This window comes from Neodiprion lecontei, chromosome 5 (assembly GCF_021901455.1).
Source record: "Neodiprion lecontei isolate iyNeoLeco1 chromosome 5, iyNeoLeco1.1, whole genome shotgun sequence".
Lineage (NCBI taxonomy): Eukaryota > Metazoa > Arthropoda > Insecta > Hymenoptera > Diprionidae > Neodiprion > Neodiprion lecontei.
In genome coordinates, this window is record NC_060264.1 from 2,123,384 (window position 1) to 2,139,175 (window position 15,792).

General features: G+C 36.5%; 3 protein-coding genes across 8 annotated transcripts; 2 read left to right on the top strand and 1 right to left on the bottom strand.

Annotated features, from left to right (window-relative positions):
- Positions 1-91: 91 nt before the first annotated feature.
- On the top strand, positions 92-2,750 carry LOC107228035 (bifunctional coenzyme A synthase). Its single transcript, XM_015669378.2, has 5 exons — positions 92-683; positions 772-1,115; positions 1,204-1,458; positions 1,550-1,732; positions 1,806-2,750. The coding sequence occupies exons 1-5, from the start codon at positions 107-109 to the stop codon at positions 2,007-2,009; spliced, it is 1,563 nt and encodes a 520-aa protein (XP_015524864.1). The 5' UTR covers positions 92-106; the 3' UTR covers positions 2,010-2,750.
- A 491-nt stretch (positions 2,751-3,241) lies between these two features.
- Positions 3,242-13,193, top strand: LOC107228034 (tyrosine-protein phosphatase non-receptor type 4). 6 transcript variants are annotated; one of them, XM_015669376.2, is made up of 18 exons: positions 3,242-4,372; positions 4,540-4,633; positions 5,474-5,685; positions 5,765-5,896; positions 6,100-6,142; positions 6,314-6,481; positions 6,584-6,704; positions 6,926-7,013; positions 7,700-7,852; positions 7,958-8,190; positions 8,648-8,818; positions 9,136-9,313; positions 9,458-9,625; positions 9,900-10,075; positions 10,188-10,387; positions 10,485-10,828; positions 11,011-11,295; positions 11,396-13,193. In XM_015669376.2, the coding sequence occupies exons 2-18, from the start codon at positions 4,618-4,620 to the stop codon at positions 11,477-11,479; spliced, it is 2,772 nt and encodes a 923-aa protein (XP_015524862.1). In that variant the 5' UTR covers positions 3,242-4,372; positions 4,540-4,617; the 3' UTR covers positions 11,480-13,193. The 6 variants fall into 6 exon arrangements, with proteins under 6 accessions (XP_015524862.1, XP_046596113.1, XP_046596111.1 ...); XM_046740157.1 differs by lacking the exon at positions 4,540-4,633; XM_046740155.1 differs by lacking the exon at positions 4,540-4,633 and having other exon boundaries at positions 3,242-3,532.
- Positions 13,194-13,321: 128 nt separating this feature from the next.
- On the bottom strand, positions 13,322-15,284 carry LOC107228014 (tRNA N(3)-methylcytidine methyltransferase METTL2). Its single transcript, XM_015669354.2, has 6 exons — positions 15,015-15,284; positions 14,656-14,808; positions 14,198-14,512; positions 14,015-14,128; positions 13,541-13,713; positions 13,322-13,461 (listed from the first exon to the last, which is right to left on the bottom strand). Exons 1-6 carry the CDS (start codon positions 15,122-15,124, stop codon positions 13,322-13,324), a joined length of 1,005 nt encoding a protein of 334 aa, XP_015524840.1. The 5' UTR covers positions 15,125-15,284.
- Positions 15,285-15,792: the final 508 nt, after the last annotated feature.

A 15,792-nucleotide genomic window follows, 5' to 3' on the forward strand; every position in this document is an offset into this window, starting at 1 on the left:
ATTGGTATTTCATCGACAGTGGCAACGTGATCAGCGCGTCAACATCTCGATCGAAAGGGAGAGAAAAATTAACATCCTCGTTACTTTGAGGTTATAAAAAGTTAACATGGTAAACACTGGTCTGCTGATCCTAACTAATGCAACGAAAGTGTCAAAGATATTACCGGTGATAAAAAAACATGTATTGAAGACATTGTACATTCAATATTTTCCCGAGAGAAATCTCTTGTTGTCAGGTAATTACAAGCCTCGATGGCAAGGGCCAAAATATGCCCAGACCATATCTCGCATTTACTCAATCGCCTCATCCCACTCACCGAGCTTGGATGTTCGAGTTCTACTTTCGGGGATAAAGAATCCAAGTACCCCTATCATAAACACAAAGAAGCCGGTGGAAATGGTTATATTTGATCAGACCTATACTAACAACGATGCAGTTTCATTTATACAAGATTATCTCGCCAACACCTGCATGGGGTGCAGTTTTATAACTTGCGATGAAAAGGCTGTGGAGAAAAACGAAGATGATATCACGCCAGTAGACGATCTTCTCTATAAAAACGTTGTTCTCGGTGGCACATTTGATCGACTCCATAACGGGCATAAGATTTTACTTAGTAGAGCAGTTCTCAAATGCACCCAAAAGCTCACTGTAGGAGTAACAGACACCAACATGCTGCTTTGTAAGCAATTTATGATTTGTCACCTTAGCATGAAATAATATAAGCTTATTTTTCCATTTCATTTAATCGGTCAATTCTTCTTTTGCAGCAAAAATACTTTGGGAATTGATAGAGCCGACTGAGAAGAGGATAGAACGTGTGAAAGAGTTCTTGGAAGACATCGATCCGTCTTTAGCATACGATATTGTATCGATCAATGATATGTACGGTCCTACAAAGGACGATCCATCGTTTGAGATGATCGTTGTTAGTGAGGAAACGGTGAGAGGAGGTGATAAGATAAACGAGGTTCGCGTTAAAAAGGGACTAAACAAATTAGCCATGGATGTTATACGCTTGGAAGCTGATCCACACTACCAGGAACACGAGGAAGAAAAATTAAGTTCTAGCAATTACAGAATGCGGCTGCTTGGAACGAGGCTTAAAGATCCAGTGAGGGATTTTCAATACAGTTGTAAAGCTCATTAATTGAATGTACTTGGAGCTTAGAAAAATTATTAGATATTTGAACATGTTTCAGGTGATAAAAGACAAGCCATTAAAGCCGTATATAATTGGTCTAACAGGAGGTATAGCAAGCGGAAAATCGTCCGTTGGAGAAAAATTGAAAAATTTAGGAGCTGCATTAGTGAATTGTGATAAAATAGCCCATGACCTTTATGCACCTGGAAAGCTATGTTTTAACATAATTGTAGAGAATTTTGGCAACAATGTATTGAACCAAGATGGATTCATAGATAGAAAAGCTCTCGGGAAAATAGTTTTTAACGATAAAGTAAGTCAATACTTCTGTTTATAATTTTTCCACTAGATGTTTGTGACAATTTGTATTCTACATGTGATTAATTATCCAATATTTACTGAAGGCACAACTCGAAAAACTGAACAGCTTGGTCTGGCCTGCTATTTTGGAGCAAGCAAAGACTGAGATTGATAAACTTTACAAGGAGGGATATGAGATAATTGTAATGGAAGCCGCTGTTCTCATACAAGCTGGATGGCTGTCTGTTTGTCATGAAATATGGACGTGCATTATTCCCAAGGAGGAGGTAAACAAGTAAATACTATAAGTTGTAACATTCCGTACTTCAGATCTCCTAACATTTGTAATTATAAATACAGGCAATCAAGAGGGTGATGGAGAGGAATGGATTGACCGAAAGTGAAGCAAAGTCACGAGTTGAAGCCCAGCCTAGTAATACAGAGCAAATAAATAGTGCCAATGTTGTAGTTTCTACAATGTGGTCGCACAGCGTGACGCAGAAGCAGATCCAAAAAGCTTGGGATTTACTAAAAACGTACTTGGCCCGATACTCTAGCAGCTAACAAATCATTCCTTTCAGACGAATCGTGTAGGCTGTAAAATTGTTTTTTGTATTGTCTCTGGTACTTTGAAGTTTGAGACACTAATGGAACGAGTACAAAATTTGTTTTGTAAATACCATTTCTCTTTTATTTACATTTGGCTGTACTTATAGCAGCTGTACAAAGGAGGTTCCTAGAGCCAAGCTATCAAATAGTGTAAGAAACAACGAGTAGTCGAGCTTATAACCATGCTCGGTAACATCGATTCTATTATTTTTTGTTAAACTTTTCATTTATTCTTGTAATCGATTCTCTGTGTAACCTGCGGTAAAACGTTCATAGTCTACTGGTTCCGAAACAGTGGTGTACTTATATCTCGTGAAGGAATTTCTGTAAACATGATATAGGACGAAATTGTAACGCAGGCTGAAAGAAATAAGACTAGAATCTGAAAATTTCAGTAAAAAAATTTGCATTTATAGCGATGCTGTAACAAGACAAAACTGATAATGAGTTAAAGATGCTGGGCTACAAATTCATCGGATCTTCAATTGAAAAATCATCTTAGTTAAATTCGTAACATTGCTTGTAGGTACTCGAGCTCACGAAAAATGTTTACGCTGCTGACATCATCGTTGAATTTCCAAGTCTGTATGTTTAGTTAGTATATACTTGGAGCATGTAGTACTGGAGGTAGCATCTTGAGTACAGAAAGTGTGGCGAAGCAGTGAGATGAGTGAGATAAAGCACTTATGCTATGTATGTGCAACCTGTCTCTCTCGCTCCACAACCTAGTTCGCCGATAAGTTTCTTTTCGGCCAATCAAATGCAGAGTGAGAGAGACGGAGTATCCGGGGTAATCCGGGTATAGGTATACCTATATCTCGCTCTCTCAACACTACGGCCACAGTTTTCGCGAGGTTGACGACGTGAGTGGTTATGTTGAACTTGGAGGATTGCGTGCGCGCGCACATCGATAATGCAGTCAGGTTGCAGGCAGTGTAACGACCAACAGCCACCTTCACTTCAGTCGGTTGCGTTGCATTGACGGAAATTTGTCGCGAAAAGTACGAAGAGGAGATGAGTGAATAAATAAAAGAAAGTTTGAAAATATAATCTGTTTGTAAATAATAATTCGACAACAACGAAGTCGCGATTGGTTTCCTTCCGCTTTGTTAAGTCATTGTTCATAATAATAAATTCCCCACGCACGTGCAGTGTCTTTAGTCATATATATACAATAATATGAAAGTGGCATTTCTGAATTGATCGCCCTGTGTAAATTACGAAACGTCGTGTACCCCTGTAATACACGCATACTAGCCTTGCACACGTGCCACACTGTCAGTCGTCAATTAGCATACACAACGGTGCGGTGCTGTGTAGGCTATGTACGATCGTCCGAGTGGTCAGTGTTTTATGAAACCAGGCTATCTTTAGCCCGCGGACTCGAAGCCATGCATCCAGCCATTGGTTGAGTGAAAGTGCATAAAAAGCAACCCGCTTTACGCACGTTTACGAACATACGTGCGTTTGATGAATGGGTGAGTTTAAACGAACCAACTAGCGGTTAACCAGTGTCAAATGGTGACCCGTACGTGCGGTTAGGCATCGAAATTACACGGATAAGAAGAGAGAACCGCCGTGCCCGTGCAATACTGTGCAGTTGTTAACCGTTCGCGCGGGCATCGCCGCGTCTTTCGGATTGAAACCAAGTCGTTAATAAAAACTAACGTTCTTTCGAATTAAGCGTATGCATGACTCGGCACGCATTAATTGATCCTGGAGGACCGAAATACATAAAGTGGTCAGACTGATTGACCGACTCCAAAAGTTGGCGAGAGAGAGAGAAAGAGAGAGAGTGAGAGGGGGGACGTACGGATACGTATGCACGTTACCTCTCGGTGCCATGGTGTCATCAACGATATTCGTAAACACGAAAGCGCTTCGTTCGGCAGGCGCACCTTAACAGGTTGCATGCGTTCAAAGTTTGAACGATGATAGAGTCGAAGTGTCATTCAAAAATCGTCGGATCTGAATACCGAGGTGACGGAGCACCGGACGACGACGAGGTCGGGACTGGACCGGCGTTGAATTATTAATAACCCAACGTTTCCCGTCTCTGAAAACATACTAGCCAGGAGTTAACATTGTCGACGATTATTGCGAAAAATTTTATTGGGAACTTCTGATATCCTGTATCCGTCTCGTATCGCAATCAAAAGAAACATTCCGATGCTGTTGAGCGAGAAAAAGTGGACTGAAAGATAAAAAATTGGAAATCTTCAAGGGGAAAGAAATATATTTTGGGAGCTAAACGAAAATCGAAATAAATAAAATAGAAAAAAATCACAACTACTTCGCGGTTATAATATATCATGAATGTAAGTTCGAGTGTTCACTTTTTAAACATTTTTTATTTTTTTATTTCTTTCTCTTCTCTCTAACGTCTTTATTTCAATCTCCTTTCCTTACCGTTACATCTCTCAACTATTTTGAGAGTATGTGTATGCTGATCTGCTCTAAATCCAACTGGTTTATGTATGTATAGCGATGGGATAGGCGATGGGGTCTCGTTACGTAATACCAACTGGATCACTGACCTAAAAACTTAGTTAATTTAGTCCCAATGACATCCGAAGAATGTAATTACACATTTATTTTCTATTTATCAAACTTGCGGCTATGATGTTTTTTTTGTTTTTTTTTTTTTAACAGCTAATATTTTTTTCATCGTTACATGGTGTTATTTTTGTTGATGAGTTGACTAAAAAAAATGTTTCTTTGTTTCGATGCTTCGTTTTTCTCCCTCGTAGTGTCTAGTTCCTTGTTATCGATGTCGCAGAGAATTAGTATACGTCGAGGTCTGCTCTTTTATGTTTTTTTTTATTTCTACTTTTGTAAACGTTGTATACATTTCAGAGTTTGTTTTTCCAACGGTTATCAAATTAAATACTTTTCCTAAACGACCGCTGTGCACATTCCTAAAAATACTACGCATCAGCAAAAGAATTATATTGAGTCAAGATCTTTATCCAACCATCTGAACACGATCTGATTTAGTCATCTTTTTACTGTGAAGTTTTTCTGCTCCTGCTAATTTATCAGTAAACTTCTACTCAAATACTCTGCAATACTGTTTTTTTTTTTTTTCCCGTACAACCAATTTTTATCACTTTTGTCAAACAATAATTTATTATCACATGACTTACGACGGTGGGCACAGCTGAAAACTACTTAATTTAATCGTACTTTGCGAAATTCGTAAAATTGTCAAGTCATCTGGAACAAGGAATTACACTAACAGCTGTTCAATATTCGCAATAGATTCAAACCCTTGGCTTCGTTACTTCCCCCATTTTTTTTATTTTATTTATTTTTTTTGTAGCCTGGTGTGGAATCAAATCATTGAATAATTAACGATTCAAGTTTTCATTGTATTTTCTTCGAGATGTTACTTTAGTCCATGATCTTTCAATATTCAGGTCGCTGGAGCGGCAGAGAGGTGGTACCGCGACGGTGGTTGACTCGTTTTCGCTTTAGCGAAATGATTGAGAGTGTGTCTCGGAGAGCGTTGAGTGGCTCCAGTGGGAGCTACCACGTTCGCGGTGCAGAACTGGCGCGCGATCGAAGACTAAAATCCCTCTCGGCAACTGTAGTATTCCTCGACGATACTCAACACACCTTTCAGTTAGACGTAAGTTTGGTTATCAATTTTTTTTTTTGCCTCTCTTATCGTTTTATATACTCATGTAGTTATAAAAAATCTGTTTCAGAAAAGAGCCAAGGGACAGGTGCTTTTGGATATGGTCTATCAACATTTAGAGTTGATTGAAAAGGATTATTTCGGTCTACAGTATACAGACAACGGTGCCACACCTTCAGCTTGTCCCAATCCAGATATAATGGTCAGTTCACAGAGCGATTTGAGTAGATATAGCTTTGTCAGAAGTTTTGTCAAACTTACTGTTACGATTTCTTATATTTGCTCATTATGTATTTTTTTGAATTTGCCGAGTTGCCTGTATATTAACAGTGTTGTTCTATTTTACTAATTCATTTTACCACTCGTATCCCACATTGTGATACACATACGTATACTCTGTTTCAGCGATGGCTAGATCCCGCGAAACCAGTGAAGAAACAGATCAGAAGTAAGGATAAAGCCAACAGTTTTCAAAATAGCGAATAATGTTCCATTTTTATAGCTAGCACACAAATTCATTTCAAAATCCTTAATGGAGACATAATCAGTGTGTTTGATTAATAATAGAACGATAATGTCAATATTTTAGATTGCAACTAATCGTATTATATATTTACAGGTGGACAATTCTTTTTTCGAGTTAAATTTTATGTCTCTGATCCGAGCAAGCTGCAGGAAGAGTATACGAGATATCAGTTCTACCTACAAATTCGAAGGGATATTTTACAGGGAAGACTTCAACTACCTCCAAGTACAGCTTGTCTTATCGCAAGCTATACCGTTCAATGTAATGACCTAAAACACGTTTCATGCTTATCTGAAATCATGAAATTTAAATATTTTTACTATATTGCTAAGTTTTGTATTGAAGAAAGTTTGCCCCTTGCAGCTGAGCTGGGAGACTATCATCCGGAGGAACATGGCCCTGGATATTTATCTCGACTTCAATTAATTCCAGGGCAAACAGAAGACATGGAGAAAAAGATTGCTGAACTGCACAAACTTCACAAGTACGTTTAGGGTTATATTTTTAACAAAAATGAGTTGTTGCTCTGCATAATGAGAGGTTTCTCTTTAGTTAATGCAGCAAAAAATATTCCCATCGTTGTTGATGGGTGCAAAATACACAGGTGTTGTTTGTCTTTTTATTTTTGGTTGTAAAAAATGAATGCCATTTCCTCATTAACTAGTGTTGTGTGAACGCTATAATTCAATTGGTTTATTTACACAGAGGACAGCTACCCGCCGATGCAGAGTACAATTTCCTGGATCATGCTAAGCGACTGGATATGTATGGAGTCGAGTTACATAAGGCAAGGGTATGCACGATTGCCGTTGTATTTGTTCTGGCCTTTACAGATTTCCTACAGTATTGTATATATACGTATATACTTTTTGTGAATGCACCTCAGTTATGCATGAGTTGAATTGTTGGATATAAAAAAAGAACTATTTGTATTCCTAGTCCTTGGTTTTTGTGAATATAGCAAAGTTTTAAGAGAATTTCTGAAAACAATGGCATGAGAATAGTTTAATAAAGAAATTTTAGCTTCAGCCTTTTTGGCGTCAGGGTAAAATCGTGTCGTCATTCACGTGTAGTTTTACATTTTCAAATAGTAACAATTTCAATTACTTTGTCAATGCCACATACTTGTTTACATGATGCTAATTATCGTGTTGTGAATATTATTTTCATGTTTCATGCACGGCTGTAGCCTTAAATATTGAGTAGAGATGTAACACTGTAAATGTAATGGCTCTTTGTGAAATTTTTACTATCGCGTTCGTCATAAAAATTGAATTTTGAAAGATTCCCAAACTATCTCGAGGCAAAAAAATTTTCATCGACGAAAATTTTAAAAGATTGAATAAGACAAATATTTTCACTCACCGTAGATCCCCAATAATTAGCCAAACTGTAGATACAAATTTCAAAGGTATTTGAATAATGAGCTTTTCAAATAATAACTTTAATAATTTTAGTTTCTTTCTTTTCTGTTCACAGGATTCAACGAATAAAGAAATTCAGTTGGGAGTTACTTCCATAGGCTTAGTAGTCTTTCAAAATAATATAAGAATAAATGTATTTTCATGGTCGAAGATTGTTAAGATTTCATTTAAACGAAAACAATTTTTCATCCAGCTCAGAAGAGAACAGGTAATGTTATCGATAGACTAATATCCTCTAATTATCCAGTTATGAGTACTTGAACTGTGCGGATAATATTCTCCATACTTATAAAAAATTCTTACATGTATTCAGTCTGAAAACTACGATACTCTGCTTGGATTCAATATGCAAACATATCGCAGTTCAAAAAACCTATGGAAAGCGTGCGTTGAACATCACACCTTCTTCAGGCTTCACAGTCCGAAAATGCGTTCCAGACGTTTCCCTCTCACGTTGAGTAGTCGGTTCACATATTCCGGCCGAACTGAATTCCAAACTGTAGAAGATGGGAAACATCGTGCACGAGTAGAAAGAACCTTCATTAGGTAAGATGATGAATCATCCTATATTATGTGCGACGAAAATTAATCTCCTTATGGTTTGATTTAATTGGTCCCGGTTTCATTCCAAATAAAAACTACAATTTTCTTAACAAATGTTTAAATGGATAAGCTGATGGTCTTTATATGTAGCTATAGTTCTGGGATAAATTCTTTATCGCCCCAGATAAGGTTATCTATATATCAATAACAAGCTATTGATAGCTTGCTTCTAAATTTTATTCATACGCATTTGAATCAGTGCCGAGGTAAGCTGTAATGAAACGCGTGGAAAAGTATTTGGCAAAAAAAATCAGCCAGCTATTAAATTCTTATATAAATATCGTTGTTCCAAGGTGTGTAAAAATGATTGTGTTGAATAACTGTGTTACAAAACTGTGACGTATTCCACAAACTGTCTCGTATCAGGTAGCTCATCTAACAAGTGAAAATTACCTTTTAGGTCACCTAGCAAACGATTAGTGCATGGTGTCACGTCGGTACCAATTGTTGAAGATAAAGGGAAATTATCACTACAACCTGGCAGACCTGTGCGACCGTACGACAACAAAGTTCAATCTCTGGGTTCCAGAGAACCGCGGCAAGCATGGGGTGAAGGAAATCCTAGCGATGAGTCAGTAAATCATGTAATTCTCTACCCAGTTTAACCCCATTAGCTTGTAATATTGCGCCTTCAGCCTTGTCCAAATGATGAAAGTTTTAACAGATTTCTGTGTTTGTTGTTAAACTCTATGTACTGTGAATAATAATAATGACGGTTCAGAGATTTTATTTAAGTAAAAAGTATTTTAATTGTATATTTGATTTGATAGTAAAGTTACGCATGTGTCATCTACTCTAATGCGTCTTGTATCATCCACTGAAGTCAATGTTGCTTGTACATGTTGCATGATCTGGTGATCTTGGATTGGTTCATTCAACACTACACAGTGAGGGTGGTTTTTTGTCCCTCAGAGAGGAAATAACTGGAACTCATATGCAAAGCGGAGCATTTTCCCCCCTACTTGGCTCAAGAGTTTTGAGTTATGCGGACGACGATACAGCTATTGAAAGAAATATCTACGATCTTCCAGACTACAGTGAACCCACTAGTTCTCCTGCACCCCAGGTTAATCAATGATGTGTTTTAAGTACATTATTGTAATCTCTTGACATCGTTGTAGTCAACTACCTGTGTGATAATTCAATATATCCGCTGAATCTGCTTTGGTAGGTAGAAATAAATATTAAAGCTTTCATCATCTTATCACAGATACTAGAAGATGGCTTAGTCAATATAAGACTTACACCGGATGAACAAGGACGCTTTGGTTTTAATGTAAAAGGGGGACTCGATCTTGAGATGCCAATATTGGTATCACGTGTAGCACCTAATACACCAGCTGACCGCTGCTATCCCAAGTTGAATGAAGGAGACCAGGTAAACATACCATATTTTAACAACAATTTAAAGAATTGGTGTGAGTCCTTACTGGGGATTTGTGATTATTGAGCTTGATAAAACAAATATGTGAAACTTGCGATGACAAAATTTTGTTAGTAATCAATCCTAAATGACAATAAAACTAGACTGTTATATCCGTCAGTGCAATTATACCAAATAACGCACTTATATAAATGGTGCTAAACAAAGTTAATTCGAATTAAGCTTACTTGAAAATTAAACCACTTATTTAATGCTTATCTACATTTAGGTAGTTTGCATCAACGGAATTGACGTAAATGGCATGCTGCATGAACACGTCGTTAATTTAATACGACAATCTCGTGACTCGGGAACCGGTGAGCTCACACTGACAGTGAGGCCCAATGCTTTGTATAACGCACTTGCTGGAAATGATGAAGCTTCAGAAGAGGAACCGCCATACAGGTATAATTGACTCAAACAAAAATACCTACTTTAGAGATTCAATTATTCGACTTTTCATAATTGATCTAAATTCGCTATCGTTTTTTAACACTTGCAAATAATTTTTCTGTAGGTACGTCCCAGATGTCCCGCATGCCACTGTTGGCTTGGATGCTCTTGCTCAATCAATGCTGTTGCTTGCCGATGGGCTAGCAAGTGGAGCTCTAATTGCGCAATACGAACAGTTATACAGAAAAAATCCTGAGCTTGTAGCGCTTGAGTCGAAAAAGCCCGAAAATCAAAATAAAAATCGATATCGGGATATCTCTCCATGTAAGTTTCAAACCATATCTGCTTTTCCATTTTTATTACATTTATTATTTTCTAAATATTGCATTATAATGACAATATTTAACAACATTATTTACAGATGACGTTACAAGAGTTATATTAATGGGGAGTATTAACGGCGACTACATAAATGCAAATTATGTAAATATGGAGATTCCTGGGTCAGGAATTATCAATCGATATATTGCAACTCAGGGACCTTTATCCTCGACGGTCGCTGATTTTTGGCAAATGGTCTTGGAAGCAGGTAGTACGCTAGTAGTAATGCTCACAACATTGGTGGAACGTGGGCGAGCAAAATGTCACCAGTATTGGCCTGCGTTCAACGAGACGCTTACTTTGAGAAACTTGACGTTAACTTCGACTGCCGAAAACATCGAAGATACATTTGTCTTCCGAGAATTTATTCTCCGTGATATTAATGTAAGAGAAATTTTTCTTAATTTGTGTCGTAACTTTTTAAACCAAGAATTGTACATAGTTTTAAATCAGCTCATTCCAAGGTGAGCATTTATACTTGAAAAACGCATTTAATTTTCGGCGATGTGAATTCAATTCGGGTTCTCTTAAAATTCCATCTCCCACGTAAATTATTTAATTTTCAGACTGGCGAGGAGCGAGATATAACACATATGCAATATTGTGCTTGGCCGGATCACGGGGTACCCAGTGACTGGAGACAGTTTACAACTTTTACGGAACGTGTAAGGGCTGCACGTACAGGAATGGTAGAGCCCGCTGTTGTTCACTGTTCGGCAGGAATCGGTCGAACAGGTGTTTTGGTTTTGATGGAAACTGCTCTCTGCTTAATGGAAGCTAATCAGCCTGTTTATCCTCTTGACATTGTTCGCTCTATGAGGGACCAAAGAGCCATGATGATACAGAATGCTGTAAGTAAAATACCAATAACTTTATTGGTTCTCTTTTTCTATTATGAATTCTCATTACGCGTTTAGGTTGAAAATCTAAATCTAAATTGTTTTATTTCAGAGTCAATACAGGTTCGTTTGCGAAGCTGTTCATAAGGCATACACGGAAGGAATTGCCAAACCACTACCAGAATTCAGCAGATGAAAGTAAAGGGTTGTTTAAGAAACGTAAAAGAAAAATTACAATGCCATAGTCGCCTTACTCTCCGTTGTTTGATATTCGGATAGTATAGGTTGAATTCGTATAGTTTTATACCCTGACAATAATATTTTTAATCGTCTAGTAAAATGAATATCAATTCAACAAATCTTCAATCCGAATTCAGGGATTTATACTTACCTACTTTTGTAGTAAGTATTTAACAGTATGTCACTAAGCTGTTCTCAGCAGGTGGATATCATAAATTATACCACGATATTATTTTATATTGTACTCTGGAACAACGTCTAGGATTTCTATTTATATTTATCTTATAACGCGAAAACATTTAATTCTCCCAGTAAACCTTTTTTTTTTCATTGTATTAAAATCGATATGATTATTTTATATAAAGATTGTTGATCTTTTACTCGTCCAAATGGATATGTTTTACAAATTAGTACAGGCTCACGAAGCATTTATTTGCGGCGTATTAATAATGGGTATATCAACAATTATCTTGGTCTGTACAATAACGCGTGTTCCAACTAGTACTTGATACAAGGCTAATATCATGCTCGTACTTACACATGTGCATAAATGTCTGGATGATTGGTATCTTAGAAAAATTATCTTGACAAAAATACTACCATCACAAACGTTATCCGACAAATTACTCGGTTAGTTCTATTATTCTATTGTAAAACAACAGAATACGAAAATTCTTGGACCAATATTTTTTTAGAATGTGTACGGGTCTGATGTACTATCAGGGTCAGCAAAGAAGTAGTCTGATGTGGGAAAATGATTTGTGGAATGTTCTTTTTTTTTCTTTCAATACAAATTAAAGTAACAAAAATTAAATTTAGAGGCTTAAGAACAGTGCCTTGCAATGGGCTATTTAACACAGTAAGAAACGTGAATCACACATTTATATTCATATAAACAAAAAATTGGGCAACTTTTTTTTTAGTTCCTTAAAATATTATATCCGAGCTTTCCGCAATATGTTAAATTTGCGATTGTAAGTTTTTGTATCATTATAAATAATTTCAAAGCATTACACACGTACGATTAATTTATGCCGTAACTTTAATATGTAAATAGAAATAACATGGAAAGAAGACAAAATTGAATTTGTTTTAATTAGAAATTGTATTAACAAAATATTAATTACCGGATGTCTGGTATCTATATAATGGTCATATCGTCCATCTTTCTAAGTGATATACATTCTATATTCATTATATTAAGTAGTGCAAAAAATCTAGGCAAATCATTGGCAAATCATTTTAATTTCATTGTCAAAATCTTAATTGAACAATAACGTGAGCGTGCATAATAAATAATACGAACCAGTATTGATAAGTACAATACATATACGTTTATATGTGTATACGTATGTATGTATGTATAATATACATACATACGTACATACATACATATATATATATATATATATATATATATATATATATTATATATAAATTGAAAATTTTAGTACAAAAATCGTGAAACACACATTTATATAAATCATTGTCAGTTAACAAGTATTACCAGGAGTTATAATTAATTAACTGTGCTTAAGCTGTATTGAGAATAATGTCCAGTAATGTATTAAGGTGAATCTTCATTGGTAAGACATTGGTAGCTGTCTAGTCTTGTGATTGATTTGTACTTGTCAATTATTTAAATAAAATCATTTTACAAAAGTTTTAAACGTAATGTGATCATATTACGCACTTCTTACCTCACAAAGTACTTCGGTATTAAAACTGTTCCAAAATTATAAAGTATCGAAAGCGTCCTAATTCTTTTTTGATTTTTCTCTTACAACGGTTCCTATCGTCAAAATGGCTTTCGATACTTAGCTTGTATCCATACCCTATACATAGTGAGTAATTTACCACGATTCACTTGTAATCTCCTATCTATTATATTCTGCTCCTGTACAAACCCATGGCTGACAAACATATTCCTAATTTCATCTGAAATTGAAAATAAAGAAGTTCAAAAGATAATTGCAAACAAAGAATAACTCAACATGCCTTGAATATAATCAATGACCTTGGGTGAAGAAATAAACTCTTGTACCGTCCCCTCGAGCATAAAAATTATCAGACAAACATCTCCCTTTTTTGAACCTCAGCTGAGCCAAATCATACCTTCCATAATCTCTGAATAGGACTAAGCCGCCGGGTTTCAAGTATCGGTGAATCTGTTTAAGCACATTACCCATTCTGAAAAAAAAAAAGAAGTTGAAGTTGTTGGCATGAGGAAACATCTTTCAAGAATCAATATTTCACAACTTTAGAATGATCAGTTTGTAAAATAGAAGTGCGAATCGCTTTATTATGGTTTACTGAATTTCGGACAGTACTCATGTTGCCAAATAACGATATTTCCTATAAATTCAATGTTGTGTTAACATTATATAAATTTCAGCTTGATGTAAAAATATTTGAGGATAATCAGTTTCACTTAAAATATATAATTTGAGACTAAATTTGCCATTTTCAAATATCTTAAACAGATACATACTTATCCGGATGAATGGCAGATAACACGAATATCAAGACAATGATGTCTAGGCTTTGTTCATCAAATGGGGGAGCCCAATTTTCCTGTGTTGCATCAAGAACAAATGCCTGGCATCTGTAAAAGGGGGTTAATAAGCAATAAAATCATTGATGCTGAATTAAATATGCCCAAAATGTTATTTACCTTGACTGGTCATATGCAGAATTTTCTTTTAAGATGTTTATTGCAGTTGAAGAAAAATCGCAACAGTAAACAAACAAACTTGGATCTGTGTTGTAAAGGAGAATAGGAAACACTGTGTTTCCAACACCGCAACCAATTTCTAATATCCGTGAACTTAATAAATCTGACAATTGTGACGTTTGACAACATTCATCTTTATTTTCAGGTCCTGCAGATTGCGGAAACACTCGCACAGGTTGAAGGGAGTCCTTTGTCACAGTGCTGGGCGCGAGTTCGGGAAATTCGGTGAACAGCCAGTGTCTATCCTTGAAAAATCTGCAGAAAAGTGATTAAATCAAGAGAATGTAACAAGCCTAGAAGAACTGGCATCATGAGTTTATTATTAGTCACAGAATATGTGAAATTTATGCAATGGTGATGATGTAGGAATTTTACTCTAACATAAATGATGTGTATACCTGTTCTGATGAATCTTATAAAACTTATCCCAGTAAATATCTGCATCTTTTTCAAATTTCGCAATCTGTTCAGGACTTGTGAGAACTGCAGAATTTTCGGCGACTTTCTCACGAGCCTTTCGTTCCTGTTCTTCATCCCATGTCACGTTATCCCTTCAAAACATGAGTCATGCGGTACATTTAAGCTTTCATTAACGAGCGGGTTAGGCGTAAATTCATGGGTGGAGTGGAAGTACAAACGCTTCGTTTTTAAAAAATATGTACCATGTTTGTTGGATTAGTCTAGGTTAGGTTAGGTTAGATCGTGATTGATTGTAACAAATACGATTGCCACGTGAATTATTACATAATGTCCCTACCACGCGTTGTGTTGGAAAACTTGGGCATTTTCAGTGAGAGTTCGATTACCAAACTGTGGCCTTTTCTGAATATATTTCTCAATTTCCGAACTGTCCAAACCTTCCGCCATTCTTCAGACAGGAACTCTCGAACCTCGTTTTGGAGATGGGTTTTAAAAAGTTACAATTACGCGCGTTCCCGCGGCGTTTATGCCATACACGAGAAATCCATAAATACCGTGGTGTGAGTAGAGATGAAAGTAGTAAACAGGTCAAGCTTATTGGCGTAAGTATGCGTACCGTCACGAGCTGGTGACGTGACGGCGTATGAAATTACCACGTTGGTTGTATCTTTGAATAATGGTGATCTAGTAAAGGTAACCCCTTTGCATTTTTGAGGAAAATTTTGGCAATTTTGAAAAGTGCTGGCATAAATTCTTTCATGCACTATTCCGACGTAGTTTTGCGAGAGAAATCGATTGGGCACAGTCCCAATACGCTGCGATAAACGCATCAAAAGTTGCAGCCAAAAAACGAAAACCTTTTTTTTTCTACATTTTTCAGCAGGTGTTTTTCTTTCGTAATTTCTCTCCTGTTGGTCCCACGCTCTTTTCGCTGCGTTTTCCGAGTTCCTGGGGGTCCAATCGGTCGGGAAAGGGTCATACAAATCACTTCTGAGACGAAAGATTTTTTGGTCAAAAAAAATGGAAGGTTAACCCCTTTGTATTTTTGGCGAAAATTTTCGCGATTTTGAAAAGTATTGGAATCAATTCTTCCTGGCACTGTTCCGACGTAATTT

Coding starts and splice junctions, on each gene's coding strand:
- LOC107228035 (XM_015669378.2), top strand. CDS start 107: ATGGTAAACACTGGTCTGCTGATCCTAACTAATGCAACGAAAGTGTCA. Junction 684..771: donor AGACACCAACATGCTGCTTT/GTAAGCAATTTA, acceptor CTTCTTTTGCAG/CAAAAATACTTTGGGAATTG. Junction 1,459..1,549: donor AAATAGTTTTTAACGATAAA/GTAAGTCAATAC, acceptor TATTTACTGAAG/GCACAACTCGAAAAACTGAA.
- LOC107228014 (XM_015669354.2), bottom strand. CDS start 15,124: ATGGCGGAAGGTTTGGACAGTTCGGAAATTGAGAAATATATTCAGAAA. Junction 14,809..15,014: donor GTTTTCCAACACAACGCGTG/GTAGGGACATTA, acceptor CATGTTTTGAAG/GGATAACGTGACATGGGATG. Junction 14,513..14,655: donor TATAAGATTCATCAGAACAG/GTATACACATCA, acceptor ACTTTTCTGCAG/ATTTTTCAAGGATAGACACT.
- LOC107228034 (XM_046740153.1), top strand. CDS start 4,825: ATGTCGCAGAGAATTAGTATACGTCGAG. Junction 6,705..6,925: donor GAACTGCACAAACTTCACAA/GTACGTTTAGGG, acceptor TTATTTACACAG/AGGACAGCTACCCGCCGATG. Junction 10,076..10,187: donor GAAGAGGAACCGCCATACAG/GTATAATTGACT, acceptor ATTTTTCTGTAG/GTACGTCCCAGATGTCCCGC.